General features: G+C 38.3%; 1 protein-coding gene across 2 annotated transcripts in view; it reads right to left on the bottom strand.

The window, feature by feature from the left end:
* The window catches only part of rimbp2b (RIMS binding protein 2b), a 106,199-nt gene that overhangs the window by 41,026 nt on the left and 45,043 nt on the right, over positions 1-20,130 (bottom strand). For both annotated transcript variants that reach the window (XM_044111373.1, XM_044111374.1), the window contains 3 exons: positions 11,592-11,675; positions 3,003-3,092; positions 598-720 (listed from right to left, as the gene is read on the bottom strand). In XM_044111373.1, the coding sequence (XP_043967308.1) occupies positions 598-720; positions 3,003-3,092; positions 11,592-11,675 (297 nt within the window). The remainder of the gene's footprint in view (positions 1-597; positions 721-3,002; positions 3,093-11,591; positions 11,676-20,130) is intronic.

Below are 20,130 nucleotides of genomic sequence, written 5' to 3'. Positions count from 1 at the left end.
TTCTTCTTCCTCCCCCTCTCATCATAAAGCCAAACTCTTCATCCTGCCTCATGCATAAATCACATTCCACAGTGCTGTTTGTTGAAGCCACGTGATTGTTTTTTTGGGGGGGTTTTTATGTCCGATAAACATCGCGCCGATAAAGGGAGACAAAAGCACAGCCACTGACATGAAACATTCAGTACGGGAATAACTCAGGCTGCTCCCAAAACAGGAGGCCATACCAGTGATACCTTAGAAATCTAGCAGGGGGTGGAAGAGGGGGCGAGGGAGGGAGGAAGCAACAGATCCAGTGAAGTTGGACAACATAAGAGTGACATAGGTAAAAAAAGAGGGCAGACTGCTCCCAGCTTGTGCTCTTTCACAGCTCCAGGTCAGACCTTCCCAACACGACACTGGAAGGCAACAGACATGTCGAGGACATTAGAAACCATAGAGGAGGAGGCTAGAGTGGCACAGGTAGGAGAGGAGGGGCTGGAGAAGAGGTAGGCGCTATAAAAACACCTGCATCAAAATCCCAGAATGAATGAACTTCAAGATCTAGAAGGGGACACAGAATGGACAGATGGCGGCATCACCCGGGTCGTGTTTTCTTACCTTGAGCACCTGCTCTAGGTTCTCCAGTTTGCCTTGGAGCTGGTTCCTCTCCCACAGGGCTAAATCTCTCTCCTGCGTCACAACACCAAGCCTCTCTTTGAGCTGGGCATACTCTGATTTCACCTGTTCAGATGGAACAAGTCAAGAGTCAAGGCAGAGGAAGATGACAGTCCAAAGGCAAAAATGTTTAGATTCTTGATCTAGACAGCAATTTACGGTTTCGTGAACAGTTCAAGGCCGACTCATCCGTTTGTCAAACCTTATCCCCGTTTCATATCATTGCGTTGTCATTTAATTTCTTTCTTCAATTTTGAATTTGTGAACAAACCATTTTGCAATCCATGTGCTTAAGCTGTTGTGTGTCAGTCTTCTTTCTTCGCAGTCAAGTTCTTCAATGAATTTTAAAGATAAATAGGATGAAAATGATAAAAACTCACATATTGTATATCTAAAATTGCTTTGCTATTTGAGATAAAAACATCAGGATGTTTCTCAGTAGTTAAAAACCTACAACAAATCGATAACTGCGCAGCTCTTTCACTCTTTTTCTTTTCTGACATGCTTTTTGTTATGGAACCAACTGACTACAGGATTAGCCAGATCATCTTCACACCTGAATTGTTTTGTGACTTTATCAAGCACGGCTAAATGCTACGATACTGACAAAGTCTCTCCTCTGGCAGGCATACAGGTGCAAAACTCCTCATTCATCTTTCTGTATATTTCTATCTCTGTTTCCACTTCTTTCTCACACCTTTTCTTTCACAGGCAGAGCTGCTTAAAGTTGAGCTGCTGCTTTTGACACAAATAATTGTTCACCTGTTGCCAGCAAACGTCCCTTGGAAAATACTCAAACATCACTTTCCACAATTTTGTCACAATTTTCATTTAAGTAAAGTAGTGCATACATTTTTTTTTTTTTTTAACAAATACGTGTCTGAAGAGTGCAGTTTGGATCAATTCAACCCCCTACCGTTTACAAATATGTTTCACTCCAATTACAATAAGTCTTTTGTTCTCTAGCTTTGCACGCTTAGAAACTGAAAAGGTTTCCAATTCAAACGAGCTAAAGCTTTGTTGAATTAGTTTTAAAGTGTTTTGCTTAAATGTTCAATTGTTCGAAATGACTGAATAAAAAAACGAGTGAATGAAAGAAAAGAAGAAATCTGTAAACAAATCTGTAAACCTGCTGATTTTCAGGTAATTGTAGGTCTTGACTTTGAGATCTTTTGGACAGTGCAAAACAAGTTTTACACCAACTGAGATATCAATGCAAATGATTACGACTACAAATCCATACTACACTTTTCAGATTTTATTTTTATGGAAAAAAAATAATACCATATATCATCTTTTGATCTGAATAAAGTTAACGAATTAACGAGTTAACGAATAAAGTTATAAAAAAATACATTAAAGTGTGGCGCTATAAAGTCGCAAAAAAAAAGATCACTTTGATGAGGTGTGAATACTTTTACAAGGCGTTGTATGTGAAAAATCATTGTCTGATAATGTGATTCAGACACAATTCACTGAAATAATTTTTTGAGCAAACATTTCCTTTAGAGACGGTATAACGTCGTGCGCAGAAAGAAACTGAACAAATGTGTTTGAACAAATGTGCAGTGTTTTCACTGCTTCTAAGGACGGAGTATTTTAATGGGCCCTAATTGCCACTGAGCTGAGTAGCTCCTGCAGCTGTAATGTGGTAAAACCCCTTCCTCAGAGCAGCCATGAATGACTAATGATTCCTCAAGGAGATAAACTGTACAAACACCAACAAATCAAAACACAGACTATTAAGTCTGCTTGTCTGCAGTGCCACAACACAGCACGAACCAACTGGTGTACATTAACCCACCCATCAGACCTGACACAACCATGACACACTGATCCAAATTACACCAGATTCAGTTAAAGCCAGTTTATTACGAGCAGGACCTTTCCGACCACAGGAACCTGACTGAAAATGTGTTTGCAAAGGACAAGACATGAACTGTACTGCGCCCTGCTTCTTTTAATATCAGCCTGATATAAGAACGCTGCTCCCAGAGTCATTCATATCCTGGTAAAATAACATTTAACCTCAGTGGCAAACACCTGCCTCTGAGCTACTACTGCAGTAAATTGCCTTACTCATAGAAAGGCCCCAGGTCTCTGTTTGCTAAACTATTTCGACTGGGTGTCAATATCTCAACAACATTTCACTTCCTACAGTGATTTCCTTCACTAGAATGCTGGATATAGCTAAGTTCTTGTAAGACCCAGGAAGCGTCCACGCTGCATCAAAGCAAAGAGAGGAAGGCCATGATCTACGAAGAAAAACACACTGAGAACCGAGTGCCAAGCTAAAAGCTCTGCGAAGATGTATTTAAGCACCTCTGCCAAGCCTTTTCACCTCTTACCTTTTCATACTCAGACGCTTTGTGGTTGTTGTTGAACCACTGAAGATTCAAGTGCTTGTTCTCCTGCAGGAATTCTTGAAGTTCATTCTCCTAGGTAAAGGAGTCAGAAAGAAAGTAGCTCTTAGAACCTGAAAAGTCACCATGATTAGACAAGAGGAATGCACTCAAACAAGCGTGTTGTCAGCAACGACCCATGCATTATTCATCTAAGGAGACTGCTTCAGGTTCTGTAGTTTGTGGAGGAAAGAATCACTAAAAGAAGCAGCTGCCATCTGCGTCACCGCAGCAGTGAAATATTATATTGTCATCCAAGTGGCTTTTATGTGAGCATTTTAAACGTACAGCACTGTTTGCAAAACGAACCACATATGGTCTTCAGAGCTTTTCTCTTTTTTTGCTCTTACACGTGCGTACCAAACTTTTTCAAATCATGTGTGCCCAGTGCAGAGTAAAAGAAAACAATCTCTTCACTGTGGAAGGGGAAAACTAATTACATTCACTCAACAATTGTGAAGTGTGCCGTGGAAGCAATTTGCAGTGTCAACTGTTGGGTTCTTCGCGACGAGCAATTTATTGCAGCTCCAGCAGCCGAGGGTTGTTGTTGTAAGGAGCTAGGAAACCCACAGGCTCATGCATGATACATTTACTGTATAACGGAGCCCCTTCGTGGCCTGCCATGGCGGGATTTGCTCCTGGTGCCTTATGTTTAACTTATGAAGGATAGTTCAGAGTTGAACTGAGGATTAAAGTGAACATGAAAAGGTAGATCCATTCGGAAGAACACTTGTTAGACGGATGAAAACATTTTGCTTCGTTATTGTGGCGATTTGTGAGTGACGTTCGTAAACCCTTACAGAGCTGTGTAACTTGTCTGCTTCCGGTGTTCGTACAATCTCTACAGAGGCAAACGACAGAGGAGAAACGTCGTCAAGGACAAGCACTACCAAGTAAACAGCCTGAAGACTACACACATGTGAAGTCACGTCTGAGATCAGATGTGTTCTCTTTTGTTTCAGTGCTTCTTCTATAAGCTGCATGTGTTAAATGGCATTCGTGTTCACTGCCGGTAATTCATCACTTTGGAGTCAATAACAATCGTTGTAGGTGTTTGTCTTTCAGGTGTCGATACTGAAGAATAAAAAGTTACCAAAGCTGAACAAAGAAACGTATACTTTACATTGCAGTGCTGCGAAAAAAAAAGGTTTTTGTTCTTTCTTGTTGTGTATTAATGTTTCATATAAACATATTGTCACAAACATAACCAGAATAAAAATACAAAATACAGTTTTCATAAAATAATTTCATCCTTAAAATTAGCATGTCCAACATTGAACATTTTTACACACACTAAAAATGAACCTTTTCTTCTGTGAAAAAGTAATTGCACCCGTAAATCTAGGAACTGCTGTTGTCGCCCTCTATGGCAACATCAGGCCATCATGTGTTTGTGGTGACTGGCATTCAGTCTTTTACATCATTATGGAGGACATTTGACCAGCTCGTGTTCATTAAGTAGTTCTAATTAAGCCATACTGGAGTTTTCTTGAGCACAAACAAATCAAATAAAGTAATACAAGGACATCTCAATTGGATTTAGTGCTAGACTTTGACTAGGAGGGTGTAAACGTTTATTTTGTAATTTTTTGCCTTTAAGAGGTGAACTTTTGGGTGTTGTGTAACCCAATGTCATCTTGCGATCAAAATCATAAAGGGATTGCTGCTTTAGCAATTTCATAATTGCATTAATTAAGTTATCCAGAAGACGCGCAGCAGCCCCAGACATTCACACTAAACCTCATGCTTTTTACTGATGGTACGATTTTTTTCTTCTTCTCCAAATCTCACGGAGATCATCAAGATGTTTCTGGCAACGACGATAGAGGTCTTTGTGTTCCTTTGGTCAGCACAGGATTTCACCTTGGACTCCATGCTTCTTTGCCCAGTATTTTTTCTACAGTTGAGTCATTAAATGATAAATTGAGAGAACTTATGCAGCATTTTTCAGTCATACTGACCACTCGGAGCACTTTACACCAGAGCCACATTTACCCATCCACAACAATTTATACACTGAAATGCAGATTGGCAGGCAACCCTGGGATAAGTGGCTTGAACTTACAACCGTTGTCTACTCTACCCACTGAGCCATGGTCATCATTATCACTGAAACACTGGCCTTAACTGAACCAAGTTGTGTTACAGATTTTGGTTTCATTTGCGAATTACTAGATTACTCATCATTGAGGTCGTGGAGAAATTCTGATGTGTGATTTGCCACAGAAAAAAAAGTGTCAATAAAATCAGCTATGCCTTTGTGCTATATTGTTGCCACGTTAACGCGTTAAACAGATCAATGTAAGTCATAATCCCTTGGCAAGACACGTCTTTTGTGGAGAGTCTGTGAGCCCACAGATGGAACAAATACCAAGCAGAAAGCGCTGCAGCCTACACTGAGCTGCATTATTCAGCTGGAAAACTGGGATTTTCTACTAAGGCACATTTGTTTGAATACCAACGTGAGTGTACAAAAAAAGAAAAAGAAAATGCACACACATAATGGTACTTTAAAACCAATCCAAAAGTCCCATTACTAAAAGTAAAAATCTTCATTGTGCATTGCTTTGCAGATATGCTCTTGCCACAGAAACCTTTGAATGTTTCACAAGCCTGTTTCCCTGTTGGATTGGAATTTTACATGACAAACCAACACAATGAAGTGCAAAACTGTGAAGTGGAACGAAAATGATGCATGGTTTTTAAAATAAAACATCTAATAATGCCTATCTATTCAGCAGCAACCTTTAGTTTGATGCTTCTAGATAAAGTGCAATGAAACTAATTGAAGTCACCTGGCTGGTAAATAGCGTCTATTCTAATTTAATCACAATTTGAAATACATTAGAAAACAAACGTCATCATGAAGATGATGAAACCCAGGAGACAAGACAGTTTCAGTTGTGGAGAGAAAAAAATAAAAATAAAGAACCTAATGAAAGAAAGAAAGTTATAAAGAAAGGGCTAGGGGAAAGAGGGAAGGAAGGAAGCAAAGAAGGTAGGAAGAAAGGAAGGACACAAAGAAAAAAATTCATGGAAGAAAAGAAGGAAGGGGCAAAGCATATAAAGAAATAGTGAAGGACGGAACGCTACATTTATATAATTGCGTTGGGCATAAAGTCTGGAAAAAGCTACATTTTTACATATTCATACTTTTGTTTCCATACTTATCTCAAAATACCTGGAAAATAATAAAATCAAATTCCAAATGTTTCCCAGACTGTTTCTTTCTTTCTTTCTTTCGTTCTTTCTTTCTCTCTTTCAAACATGATAGAAGTATAAAATCACACACATGAACAAGGAATGCAAAAGACACATATTTTTGTACTGCAACAATCTTAACACGCTCTAAAAGGAGTAGGAAGAAGTAAGAAACTTATGAACTCCCACCCCACAAACTCATATCATATTCTCAGATGGACCCTCATTATTAAATGAAATTAAAAAGAATAAAGAATAAACACAGGTTAATTAATTTTTCACTTTATCTGGGTTTATGTTATTTATTATTTTAGATTATTTGTTAAAGGCAGAATAGCTACATGATTGATATACAATAGAGAAAAAATACATTGAAGCAAAGAGGGGCCATTTTATTGTCTATCACTGTGTGACTCAACCTGGTCCGAGACAGCAGCATGGTTAATTTTGATAAGCCTGACAGATGAATCAACCCTGTCATTTAACTCGTGAGCAATCCAAGGATTTCACCCACTTACTCTCTGTTCAGTATGGGAGAGCTCATCATTTGCTCTTGGTGCAGCCAGCTGTCGCTTTCTTGACTTTATTTTTAACCAAAGCCATTTGCGTCAGAGAGGTAAATGAAGGAAGAGTCATGCATGTCTCTTTCCTGCGGATGACCTTTACATTTTGATATCATTAGGTAGCTGTGCAGTAGGAGGCATAAAAATTGGAACATTTTAGGACAAGAAAGATGTCCCATCTGACACTCAAATGAAGTCAAACGCAGTTAGTTTATAGCTACATAGCACACATCTTCATACTTGTTCCCATTTCTTAATATTTACTATTCGAAATTTAATTGGTAAGATAAAACGCAGAGTTCACACAATCTGTATCTTCACATGAGAACATTAAGTGTGTCGCCGTTTTCTTTACCAAACGAAGCTTGTGTTACTGAGTGAAGTAGCTAAAGGCAACATCAATCTGCCTCATCAGCTGCATGTTGTCAGTCCACTCAGATTCTGCCGTGGAAGAGGTTAACCTTCTCATTTTGTGTCAGGATGCAATTTGTGCAACACCATTAAATAATGTAAGTCCATATGCTTCTCCGGGTCCAGTCGTTGTTTGGGAAACACTCCAAGAGACTGACAGCGGATTAAGCAAATTGATGCAGTCTCGGGCAACTTTGGCGTAGCAACATTAGTGTGACTGCTTGACAGAGAAAACAAGACGACAACAGTGTCTTGAGAAAGTGTTTACATTAAAACCCAATAATATAGTACTCCTGGTGAGTGGTGTTTTCATTTTTGTTGGAAAATGCATCTTAAAATGTAAAAAAAACAGATAGATAGATAGATAGATAGATAGATAGATAGATAGATAGATAGATAGATAGATAGATAGATAGATAGATAGATAGATAGATAGATAGATAGATAGATAGATAGATAGATAGATAGATAGATACATAGATACATAGATAGATACATAGATAGATACATAGATAGATAGATACATAGATACATAGATAGATTTAGTAATATTAGTAATATTTTTAAGTTTAATTTGATCTGTTTAGACCTGTTTTAATCAAAACTGACTCACACAAAAAAGCAACACCAGTTAGTTTCCAACTTAGTACCTCTTAATTATTAACTAGTTGAGCTATCCACCTGAATGCCTGTTCCTGCGCAAATAATGTGACAATAAAGGACAATTTATGAGTATTTTATTTAAAAAAATATATATTACAGAAAAATAAACAATACACACGGACAAAATTGTTGGCACCCCTCTGTTAATGACTCAAAAGCCCACAATGGTCACTTTGAAACCGACAAAGGTAATAGTTATTAATAAATGTGCTGAAAATGAACCAACCCAAATCATACATTGCATTTCTGTGCAGTGCTCAAAAAAAGCCTGGGGGCCGGAAAATTTAAATCAAGTGGAATGCATCTGAGAATGTCGCTGTATTTCCACTTTAACATTTCACATTTTTGCCTCCGCACAAATTTTGTTTCAAAGCTGTAACAGACGAAGAGAGAGGAGCGCATCACACACTCCAGCTCCATATGTATTCCACTTTATTTAATCAATGTTTCAGCCTTCCTGTCCTCCACAAGTACACTAATCTTGAGAAACGCCTGAGGGCTGGAACATTTAAATAAAGTGGAATACATATGAGGATGTTCCTGTATTTCCCTAGCACATAAAACCAATGACAGATGCCAGGCATGCCCTTTCTGGAAGTTGTTTTTTTTTTTTTTTTTCTGTTTACAGCTATTAGTGTTTCCAGGTATTTCACCCAGCTACTCCGGGGAAACGTCACAGAGACACACTGGATCCTGTCGAGTCCGCTGGCCGACTGCCCTTGTATTGATCGTCAATAAACATGATACATATTTGAGTGATGCTGGCAAAACTGCTGCTTGTCACCGTGGCAACAGGCTTCAAACGCAAGCCGAGGCTGATGATGTGACGGCCGATGGTTGAACATCAGATACGCGGGAAGGTGGAGGTGCCAGATGGCGGTGACGGTGTTTACTGTCATTTATCACATTCGCTCTGCGTGTTTATATACAAGACGGCTGAGGTGAATCACCAGGAGGCGTTTACTGACCCTGGAATTCCAGCACTCAAGTCAGAAAAAAATAAATATTAAAGAAATGGTGTATATTGATATAGTAGCTGTCAGTGTTCATAAAATGGACTGTTAAAATCTTTCAAAAAAGAGGGTGAAGTGCTTGGTTTTGTTCGTACAAGGAGGGAGGCGAGTCAGTTTAGAGCAAATTGCAAGTGACAATACTGTCAGCTTGCCATCCCAATCTCCTTCATTGGACTTGTCTGTGTTTGTGTCTCTGTTCGCCGTGCCAGGTGCAGGAAGGCTTCAGAGCCGTGTTGCAGTCTGTGGAGACCAGCCTGTCAGTCCTGCTCACCATGTGGGGACAGTTTGTCCCTCGGGTAGCTTCCCCTGGACTCAGCAGGCTGACAATGGGCGAGGAGAGACACGCTGGCTGCCGTGAGTAGCGAAGGTCGGAGGAGGTCAGCAAAGAAAACAGTCCTAATGGAGTATTTATTTGGGGCAGAGAGCCACACACAAAGACAGCTCATCTAAAGGGCTTGAAGCAAGAGTATATAAACTGAAATGATGTTGGACCAAATAGTCCCATTACTGCTCAATCCCTCCAGCTCCAACCTTTCATAGGAATAATCCAGCATTATTTTGTTCCTACTTCAGTTTCAAGCATGTTCAATTTTTTTGAACCAACCTTTATCAAGGATTACAGGAGCCCACATGTTTTCTCTCAGATTAACGTTGATCAGCGGTCCCCATTTGGATAGGGATGCTTCTGTCCTGCTAAGCTCTCTGAACTGACAGCAACAGTAACTCCACCTAAACTATCGACTCGAGGTTTAAACATGATCCCAACCTGACTACTTAAGGAGCTTCCCTCCCAAATACCACTTCCATCTTGGATCGCATCAATCCGTCCACTTGACTGTGTACGATTTTCTCTCAATCTCAAGCTGGGATCGGAACAAGTCACTGCGTTCTTTCAAAGAGTTTTGAGGAATAAAAGAACAGCACATTGCATCTTTAAATATGTATTTGTAGAACACTATTATTTGTAAAATAGATTAGAGGTTCTTTGGGGATTTCATTCATTTTACACACAGCAATAAGACGTAACATTATTTGTCCATCCACAATTCAGGATTAATCTGAGCTACAGTATCTAGTCTGTTGAATCTGACACATAGCCTGGCCCTCACTCCCCACATGCATCATGGAGACGTTGCCATCCTGGTCCTAACACCGGTTCACCACTGTTTCCTCCTGGTTTGTTTTACTTAAAATGTTCCAATAACAAGTCTAGAAAAATTCCTAAAATGCTATTTCAAGAAATCTAACAAAAATGGGCTGAATGCATTAGCCTAGTGGTGGCATCACTACTTTTGTCTGGGAATTTAGATTTAGGAGTGAGTTTATGGAAACTGCCAACCATCATTCCAAAAGTTGTGAGGTCAGACACTGATGTTGGACAAGAAGGCCTGGGCCACAGTGTCCGCTGTAATTTATTTCAAAGGTGTTTTATTATTATTATTATTATTATTATTATTATTATTATTATTATTATTATTATTATTATTATTATTATTATTATTATTATTATTATTATTATTATGCTGTGGTGCAGTCACATTGTAACAGGACGTGCCTCTCTCCATATTGTTCCAAAAAGTTGGAAGCGTAAAATGTCTAAACATAAAATGTCTAATGTCTATACATTGCCTAAACATTGAAAACAGTATTTCTTTTGAATATATTTCACTGTCAGTATATATAAACTTAGTGCAAGGAAATACTTCTTGTCTTTAATATCCTCACAATTTGTAGTTCATTTAAATTTAAAGAATAAATAAAAAGTATAGATATTGTAAGTGAATTATAAGCAGGGGATTGAAATAAAGTGTGTTTTAGTTGAATTAAGTGGTTTGTCAATACAATTAAGAGGGGATTAAAGAACAACGTGTCTGGATTTGAATAATCATCCAAATCCAGACACGTCAATCATGACGACTCTCCTTAAACCATACAACTTAGTTTCAATTAAAACCTCTAAGTCCAGAGAACCATTTATCATTTTTCTTGGATCTGGCTCATGCTGTTGAACATATTTTCAAGCAAATAATGACTGCTTTATCACAGCCACAGTGCCTCATAACAGGAAACAGCTATTTGGAAGCAGTTCAGTCATTTCTTTCATCTTCTCTCCACCGTTTTGTTTTGTTTTGTTTTTTTTCTCCTTTTCTGTGTTTGGTCCCTTTAGCTTTTGTACCGAGTAAAGGCCACTCCAGCTGCAGGAGTGACATTTCTGGGGCACTGTAAAGAAAGCGTCCTTCAAGAAACACCAAATGAAAATGCACAAGCAGTGCAACACAGCTGACCTTTTACAGTGGTATGAAAACACAGATATTGCAGCGTACCTCTGGATATTGCAAAGTGGCATTGTGTGGAGCTTCTTGATTTGTTGTGTGTACAAAAGAAACCAACAAAGTGACAACCGAGTATTGGCTTGAACAATGTGAACGTCAACAAACATGAACAATAACATGACCAGGTTAGATTTAATGCTTCTGATTAGGGTGTTTTTTTGTTGTTTTTTTTGTCATTTCTGACAACCCACTATCTTTTGAGAGCCAAGCTATCTTTGTCACCCATTCTCTCACTCTCTCGCTGCAGGGATGTTTGGCTGTGAAGATAGTGGGGAAAGGCTCTCGGGTGGAAATCAATTTTAACCATCATCCTTTCATTCAGAGGCCAGGATATATTTTTGGAGCACTTACCAAAGTCTGACATGTTTGATTCTTTTTCTTCACCTCTGCTTCGAGTGCCTCACACTCCTTCCTTCTGGTGCTGATTTCAGTCTCCTGAGAAGAGGAAGAAGAAGAAGAAGAAAAAGGAAGAGGATAAATGTCAGGAAAGGAAGATTTTAGCCACATCAGTATGAAAATAGAAGCAGGACCTCTTGGTAATTAGGTTATGTATATGTGAAATATATGCAAATGTGCTCAATTCAGACGGACAGAAAGAACACTGAAAGGAGACCGCAAATCTTTAAAATTAATGAACAAAACAAAGACAATATAGGATGTGGACTATGATCAGTAACAGGGTCATAAAGAGAAATGCTTGTAATGCAAGCTTTCTTATATTTGACCCCATATGTGAGTATGCACACAAGATACAGAACCAGCGGTTGCTGCTCCTTCAGGGTAAACCGATGCAAAAAAATTGGCCTCATCTAAAACAAATGTTAACATTTGTAAATTTGAAAACACACTCTGGTGGAGACGTTTCGACAAATCCAAAGGGAACTTGAGTGTGTGTCAAAAAAACAAAAACAAAAAAAAACAAAAAAACAACAACAACTGACCAGGTGTTAAACCACACTCAAAATATTAGGTTTCAGAAAGAATACCCGATCAAATTCACTCTACTGTTACAAATTCACTGTGAAGCATTCATTAAAAGGAAATATTTAATTACAACAACCATCCAAGAATCCGCTTTAAACATCTCAACATGTTAATATGAGTGAGAATTAAAAAAATAGAACATTATCTTAGCAGAAAATTGATAATTTGGCTTTCACTTGGCATTACAACAGGACAAAATGGCACTTTCCACATAAGGCGAAGACGGTGCTGAACTCACCAATTGCGAGATAGAAATTTTGTAAATGCTATAATTCAGGTAGAAATATGATTCAGTCTTAGGTGGCCTTTAAAAAAAGAACAGCTCCAAATCACCATGTAAACAAATTTTGCCATCATCATATAAAAAGCATAAAGAAAGAGGAAATAAGCAAGAGGGGAAAAAACAGCCGTTTCCTCATTTTTCTTTACAAAACACTAATATTCATAGTAAAATTGACTAATGTTAGAGAAATTAGCTTCCCTGTGTATAAGTGAATTTCATTTGTATAAGCATATTTGCAGAGGACGGCTTGTCCAATCTATAAGTGCTGTTTGGAAAAACCCTGAAGCTGGTCCTGATTGAATGTTTTGTTAGTTTTATCTTCAGCAGGTTTGTACATATTATTGCATGTCATTAAATGGCGTCAAGAGGTCCTGCAGCCCGTTTGTATCTTATAGAGTGACTTTCTAACACAGTTACATCACCAGAAGTTCACGTTGATGGTTTTTATTTTTAACCGCACGCATTCGGTATTGAGTCTGAGGTTGAGTGTTCCAAGATTAAACTCTAATATTAAACAGGATTTTATCTGTGTCAGTGTGTGTGTGAGCGGTGCACACATGCGCACAAACTCCAGCAGCAGAACGCCACGTGCCCCTGAGCAAGACTAAAATAGGCACCACTGGAGCCACCAGAAGCCCTCAGCAAATAATACATGCTGCGCGTGGGAACGCGTGATTGTGCACAGCTTGACTGGACTCTGAATGCGGGATATTGGAATCCATTCAAATGGATGAAATTTTCATTTTTGCTCCATCTGCTGGTTTCACAATTCACAAGTGCAAAATATAAAAAAAGGAAATCTAATAAGATAGAGTGCAATGAGGTCAGAGAACAGTATGCGGTGAATGAAGGGAAACACCCTTTGACTCTGTCTACACCCTTCTGGCATCTGAGCTCAGGCTATTGACAGTTTGCATGTTCGAGTCTTTGTCGTTAAGAGACATTAAGTCCCCCATGTCCCGTAGCGGGACTTACAGATTAACCGTGCCATGCTGTGTTAACATTTAAACCTTTCAATCGGATAAAAAGAAATAAACAATATTCTGTTTTCAAGCAATAAAGTGAGACGTAAAGACAATGTCGAGTTGTGGTTACAGTCATTTTAAGGTTAATCTTACTGATTATCATCTGTACTTTAGGTTTTATAAACCTGCCGAATACATGTATTAGTCCCCCTGGTAGCAATGCTTTAAAGTCCCTCAGATAAATTAACCTTTACGTTAAACATCCCATTTTTGATTTTCATTGATTCATTTGGGGAGTAGTCATGTCAAGATGTCAGGAAGTAACCAATGATGCCACAAATGTCTTTATTACAGGACAGCATTTAGTTCTCTGTAGGGATGGAGCGATAACAACATGTTACGAGATATTAATATCGCTAGGTTTGCCCAATGACAGATATCATAGATGATATATATCTTTCCCTATCCTGACAAAATGACCGCACTGCCTTCAGTTAAATACCCTCATAAACCTGTGATGCGTCACTATCACTGTCACAAAGACTAGAAATAAAAAACACCACATAGATCATCATCCCCAAAATAAACGTCAACAAGATGAAAATACACATTGGTTTTCATGATCGGTCAGTTTTACTTATCGGGCCGATACCGCTAAATACTAAAAGATTAAAAATATTTGCCGATACTGATCTCTGGACATAATTTTTTAATCTTTATCTTGTCAAAATACAGCAAAAACACAAATTTTCTGTCTATTGTCAGATTTTTATTTCGCATGTCTCCCTACTTCAGAGGTTATGTTGTCATGTATTCTAATATGGTTTCCAGGACCTTGGGAATGGAACCAGACCCACAGGACCACATGGAGTGTTTCCATATTCATCCTTTGTTTTAACCCATGTGAGCTGTTTGGTCCCAGTCCCACTGGATCAAGGGGAGCAGTTTCATCGCGGTTTTCGCACACGCCACATTTATGGTTGTGATTGCAAGGCAGAAAATACTTCTCTTTTTTCAGGTGTTATTGTTTTTATGTTTATATCTTCTCCGGAGAAAAAAACCCACCAGCACAATCCAATGAAAGCTAACAATGCACCTTTAAGCAGATTCCTGCACGTGAATCACTCAGAGCCTCCACAGACAGCTTGCTTGCCCTCTCCTGTGTGGGCTCATATCTAATATGCACAATTTTCTGAACCAGTCAGTTATGGCACTGATGAATATTTCACACACCCTTTTGTGCAGGCAGAGGCTCGTGCACCCTCAGACATACAGACACATACAAACACTCCACTCGCAGGCTTTGCTGAGGCCCATTTGTTTGGAGCACATTCGCCAATGTTCAATTAAAAATCTCCCTGATAAAAGATTCAAATGGCTGCCATTGTGAGTAATGAGTTCTTGTATAAGTGAAGAGGCGTTTACAGCACAGCAGATGAAGACAGATGCAAAAGACCAACCCCTTAGGCCGTGTCTAGCATTTGTGCCTCTGTGGCACTAATGCAAATGCATCCATGAGAGGTGCAGCCAGAGAAATCTATGCTTCTGTACTTTTGCAATTTAGTTCTGAGATTTTAGCCTATGGCTTATAGTTAGTTTTTTTTAATGTTTTCTGTAATATTTTTTCTCTGGATTTCCACAATCTTGCCTTTACTTATGCAGGTTTTGTTGATCTTGTTAAAGTATGGTCGCGGCTTTCTTCATTATTATAATTGTCTGATTTCCTTGATTTGTTCCCTGGTCTGTTTTGGTTAGTCTCTTTATGCTCTTCCAAAACATAGTTTGAGTTATTTAATAGCAGCTTAGACAATATTAGATAATATTAGACAATGATTAACATTTTTCCCAGTCATTCTTGATAATGTGTCTTGTGTTTTTTTCCCCCTACTTTAATCCTGTTTAACCGTCCACATTGCCAATGTTACATTTGAATTGTGTTCAATACTGCAACAAAATCAAATACAAAGCATTTAGTCATGTGTTCCTTTGATTAACGTATGTAAATCTGCATACATCAGAAACAACGATTATGTAACCAAAACAGTGGCACATTAACTGCACGTAGCTAACATACATGTCTCATATGCAGAAACATTTTATAATCCATTTCATATGAAAATCCGTATTTTGTCAAAAATATTGTAGAAGCCCCTTCAAATTAGAAGTCCTTCAATAACAGAACATAATGATTTTCAATTATGACTACAGTGGGGAAATTGCTGATAACATGTTCATGTAATAACTTAAACATATCTAAGAGGAGCCAGAGCTACAAACATGGCTGACTTTGGTACCGGCACCATGGACAGTTCCTCAGAAAACCCCCTGGAGGGTTTTATGGAGAAAATACTCGAGCTGTTTAACTGTTTCTGCTGCTGACGGCTTCACTGTGGATTCACTCCACAGCAACATCCTGATAGGATGAGTTTTTGATGCGTCTTGCTATTATTTCTGCAATGAATAATTGACACAAGAGGCTTTCCCCATCCTACTCTCAGTGATCAGCCTTTTGATCTTTCTGAGTTGGGAAAGCTGTGTGTATAATCTCTAATGAGCACGGGTAACCTCATTATGCTCCCTCTCTCTCTCTCCTGCTCCCTCAGTGCTTACTGCATTGAATATGGATGACGGGTACTCATGGATGCTGTAATAAGCCCGCCTATGGGTTAGACAGAAACAGAAAGAAATGCTTTTTGACAAAAATAGGCCGTTCTTCACAAACAGGATATAACTCAGACATTTATAATAAAACTAAAAAGCGGGACTCTTTGGTGTTAAATAAACACATCACATAAGTAGACTTTAACAGAGCTGCCACACAACTTTCAACATGGAAATGTCTCATATTCAATTCAATTGCGTGTCCAGGTTTTCCTTAACACAGCACAGAATTTATGGTGCATCTGAATGCACCATCATTTTCTCCACATTTTCTATGAACATGCCGCAGTGACCAGCTAGGACATTTACATAGATGAAGGTTTTAAATGCATTTAAAAAATCTCTGTCAGTGATTAACATTTTAGCCAGAACTTGCAGAAACCTTTCAGGTGAAATAAAATCAATGCTACCTTTTACATATTTTTTTTGTTTGTTTGTTTTGTGAGTTAATATAATTTCACTGAATTTCACGTAAACCCCAAAAAGTGATGCCATGTAAGTGTTGATTAAAAATTGGCAGACAAGGATTGTATTATCAATTTAAGTTTATCAGTACAATATTTATAGTATTTTTCCATTTTATTTACATGTCCACCAGATATAAATAGACATCTGTATTGTAAAGCTTTCATTAAGAAAATAAATAAGATTATATTGAATGACATACCATCACTGTGAATCTACAGCAGCAAAGCCTGTCTGTGACTTTATTTGTCATACTACTTAACAATGGCAATCAAAAGTATAAAAAAAAAAGAAAAAAGAAAGCACCCAGACTGCATATTAAACTCTAGAAGCTCACAAAAGACTGGCTCGTCAAACAGGCTTTTCAGTTACGCCAATTACATTGAGTACAACTGAGGGGCAAACAATACACATCGATTCTACTGGATGACTTTTAACTTAAATGTAGTATTTATTTACTATGTCAGGACAAATGTCCTGACAAAAATATTTCCCATTTCAAGTCAGTGTTCTTAATATCCATGCATGACATTCATCCTAACTAAGGATTACCTAAAAAGAAAACTGTTAGCTTTACAAATTACTACCTCTAGCTGGAGCATATGCTATGAAGATGATTTTTACTTCTCTAAATCCTCCAAGGTAAACATCCTCCTATTATATTTTATTTATGTATCTTGTCTGTGGTTAAACTCCTACAAGCTGACCAGGCTGCAGGAAGGACGAGACAAATGCAGCGTCACACTCTTCTTTTTTTTTTTTTCAGGATGTTCTCCCTTTAATAGAACAAAAAAACACCTAGACGACAGTTCCTCTTAGCATATGTCTATGCTGTGCACACACTCCTGGCCCAGACACACAGTAATCTAGTCCAGCGGTGTAAGCGCTTGCGAGTTCAAATTATTGGAAATGGCAGCATGAGTTACATAATCAGTGCAGCTTAGGTTTTAGCTGTGTGCAGACACAGGCTCCTGCATGGTGCTATTACAGCACACATCAGCTGTCTGCAAGTGTAAAATACTTGCCCGTGTGAACATGTGAATCTGAGCGCAACAAAATGCAGACTGAATGGTAATTAACATATTTTCAGAAAATAATAAGACCCCCAACTCCCACACATTCGACAACCACATTACTAAAGACACAAACGTGCACAGGACTAAAGGAATAACAAACATTACGGATGAAAATCCTAATGATGGATCAGAAAACGGTGACAGTGAATCAACTTGTGTTCATAAGTACAAACTACACTAAAATAAATACTTGCTAAATATTAGGATGGAAATGTGAGTGACAAGAAAAACGCATCGATGCAGACTGCCTGGTGGTAAACTCAAAAATACCACGTTATGCTGACAACACTGTTCAGTGTGGATGCAATTACCGATTAAGAAGACTTAAGCTGGAGAAACACTGCACAATTATTTTTTTTGCCTGAAAGTGAATTGGCACAAAAATTTGTTGGTGTGAGTGTAGCATGCTGAGATTATTTTAGGCTGATCCAGACACTGGCCAGACTTAAGAGCAACAGTTTGTTGCCGGTAGTCAAAGAAAAACAGAGCCTGGGACAAGAGAAAGCTACTAGCTAGACTTGCTGAGACATTTTCATTGAAGTGAGTAGGTGAGCACATAAGATAGCGACTGAATGTTTTGCTGCCAAGTTGCTCTGCTTATTCATTTGAGCTTTCCACTCCTGAGTGTAAGGAGTGGAAAGGATGAAGTGTCAGGATGCTGTTTAAGCGAACACTAAGAACAGTAATCACCACAATATGATCTTAACCATTTATCTTGGTTTAAAAAATTTTGATAAACACTGTTTTACACCAATTACTCTCTTGCACCAATGGCTTGACATTTCCTCTGCTCCTAATGTAAATAATTAATTTCTTGTCATGGCACCAAGCCTCCAAAAAAAATAAAATAAAATGCTGGCCACATATCTTGCTATATTTCAAAGAGAAAACATAATAGGGGAGAATTAGAACAAAATTCTGATCACGTCATTGCTAATATAAATGCTTTTCCTTCTAAATCAATCATTAGTTTGTTCATGAAATCCTAATAAAATGCCGTGTGTGGCTTTAATGGTGCATGGGTAATTTCCCAAGATGCTGAAAAAATGAAAGGAAATATTAAAAAAGTTAAATAATTTGGGTAAAGCTATGGAGGGACAAATCAGGACATTGATTTTAAAAGCAGAATGTGAAACTATAGTCTACAGCTTCCTCAAAGCTCAATTATAAACTGATTGACTAAAATCTAGTGACATCTGCAGAGCAAGGGAGGGTACAGTGGGATAATAAACTGTTCTAATACCAGCGAGGCAAGGTTAATTTGAAAAAGAAGGCCCACATATTGAAGAAGAAGGACTGTAAATCTGATAATCTCACTCCATGAACACAAAGATGCCAGATGAGACTTGAACCTGGGTAGAGATGAAGCAACAATCCACAATAGATTTGTATGTAAAAATAGGTGTGGTGATGTGATACTCATTCAATTCCCAGTGATAGAGCTGAGTCTGAAGCTGCCGTGTTACACAGAGAAAACCTCGTTACAGAGAATAAACAGGTTTTATATTCATGCATAGCTGAAGCCATTTCGCTGACTTAAGGGCCGCTGAGAACATGATGATTACTGCTGCAACTGAGCAAATGCATGAAGCCCAACACCGTTGCCCACTCAGACACAGAGGCTTACTCATCCCCAGCTGGATTTGCTGGCAAGCCTTCCACAGACTGTGATTCAGTTCACATGGTAACCTTCCTCTCTCACGGCAGAGCAGTAAACAGCTTGTAACACAAGACAGTTCTCATAAATATGCATCTTTTTTATTCTGACTCTGCTCTGGAGGAGGCTCCGAAGCAACTCATAAACCATGCAGCGCAGCTCACCATAAAACATGCGTTGGGAGGAAGTTATGATTTTTGTGTCATGCTGTATACTTTAGATTTTGACTTTTTGCAACTCAGGTATGGTGGTGATTTGTAGCACTTTGTCTTTAAAGAGACTCCTGTACATCCGGCGGTGTTTCATAGAAACAACTGGGCTCTTTTGGTTACCAACAGGAGTTAAATTATCATTATGAAAAATATAAAATAGAATGAAATTGAAGATGATTACTTCTGGTAAATAACATATTATATATATGCATGTATAACATTTCTCCCGAGAGGGTAAAGATGTCAAGGAGGTCGGACTGACTTAAATAAAATGGCCTTAAAAAATCAACTGAAATTGAAATAGCGATGGATCAGTGGTCTGATGTTAAACCTTGCATCCAAAAGCACCAGATTATGGAATTTGTTATTAATAATGCCAGTAAAGAGCTTGTAAATTTGGCAAATGCTCAAAGTCAACAACAAGTGGAAAAAATGCAAGAGGGAATCCTGACAAAAAGATTTTTTTTAGGTGTACCGCTTCAAAGACATAAAAATGGTTATATACTGTACCTATAAAACTCAACAAGCAATTTTCTCTTGAGAGGTTATGTTTAAATTTTACTAACATACCTCTTCAGATGTGACTC

The sequence above is a fragment of the Gambusia affinis genome, linkage group LG03, assembly GCF_019740435.1.
Source record: "Gambusia affinis linkage group LG03, SWU_Gaff_1.0, whole genome shotgun sequence".
Lineage (NCBI taxonomy): Eukaryota > Metazoa > Chordata > Actinopteri > Cyprinodontiformes > Poeciliidae > Gambusia > Gambusia affinis.
This window is presented reverse-complemented; position numbering and strand designations above follow the sequence as displayed.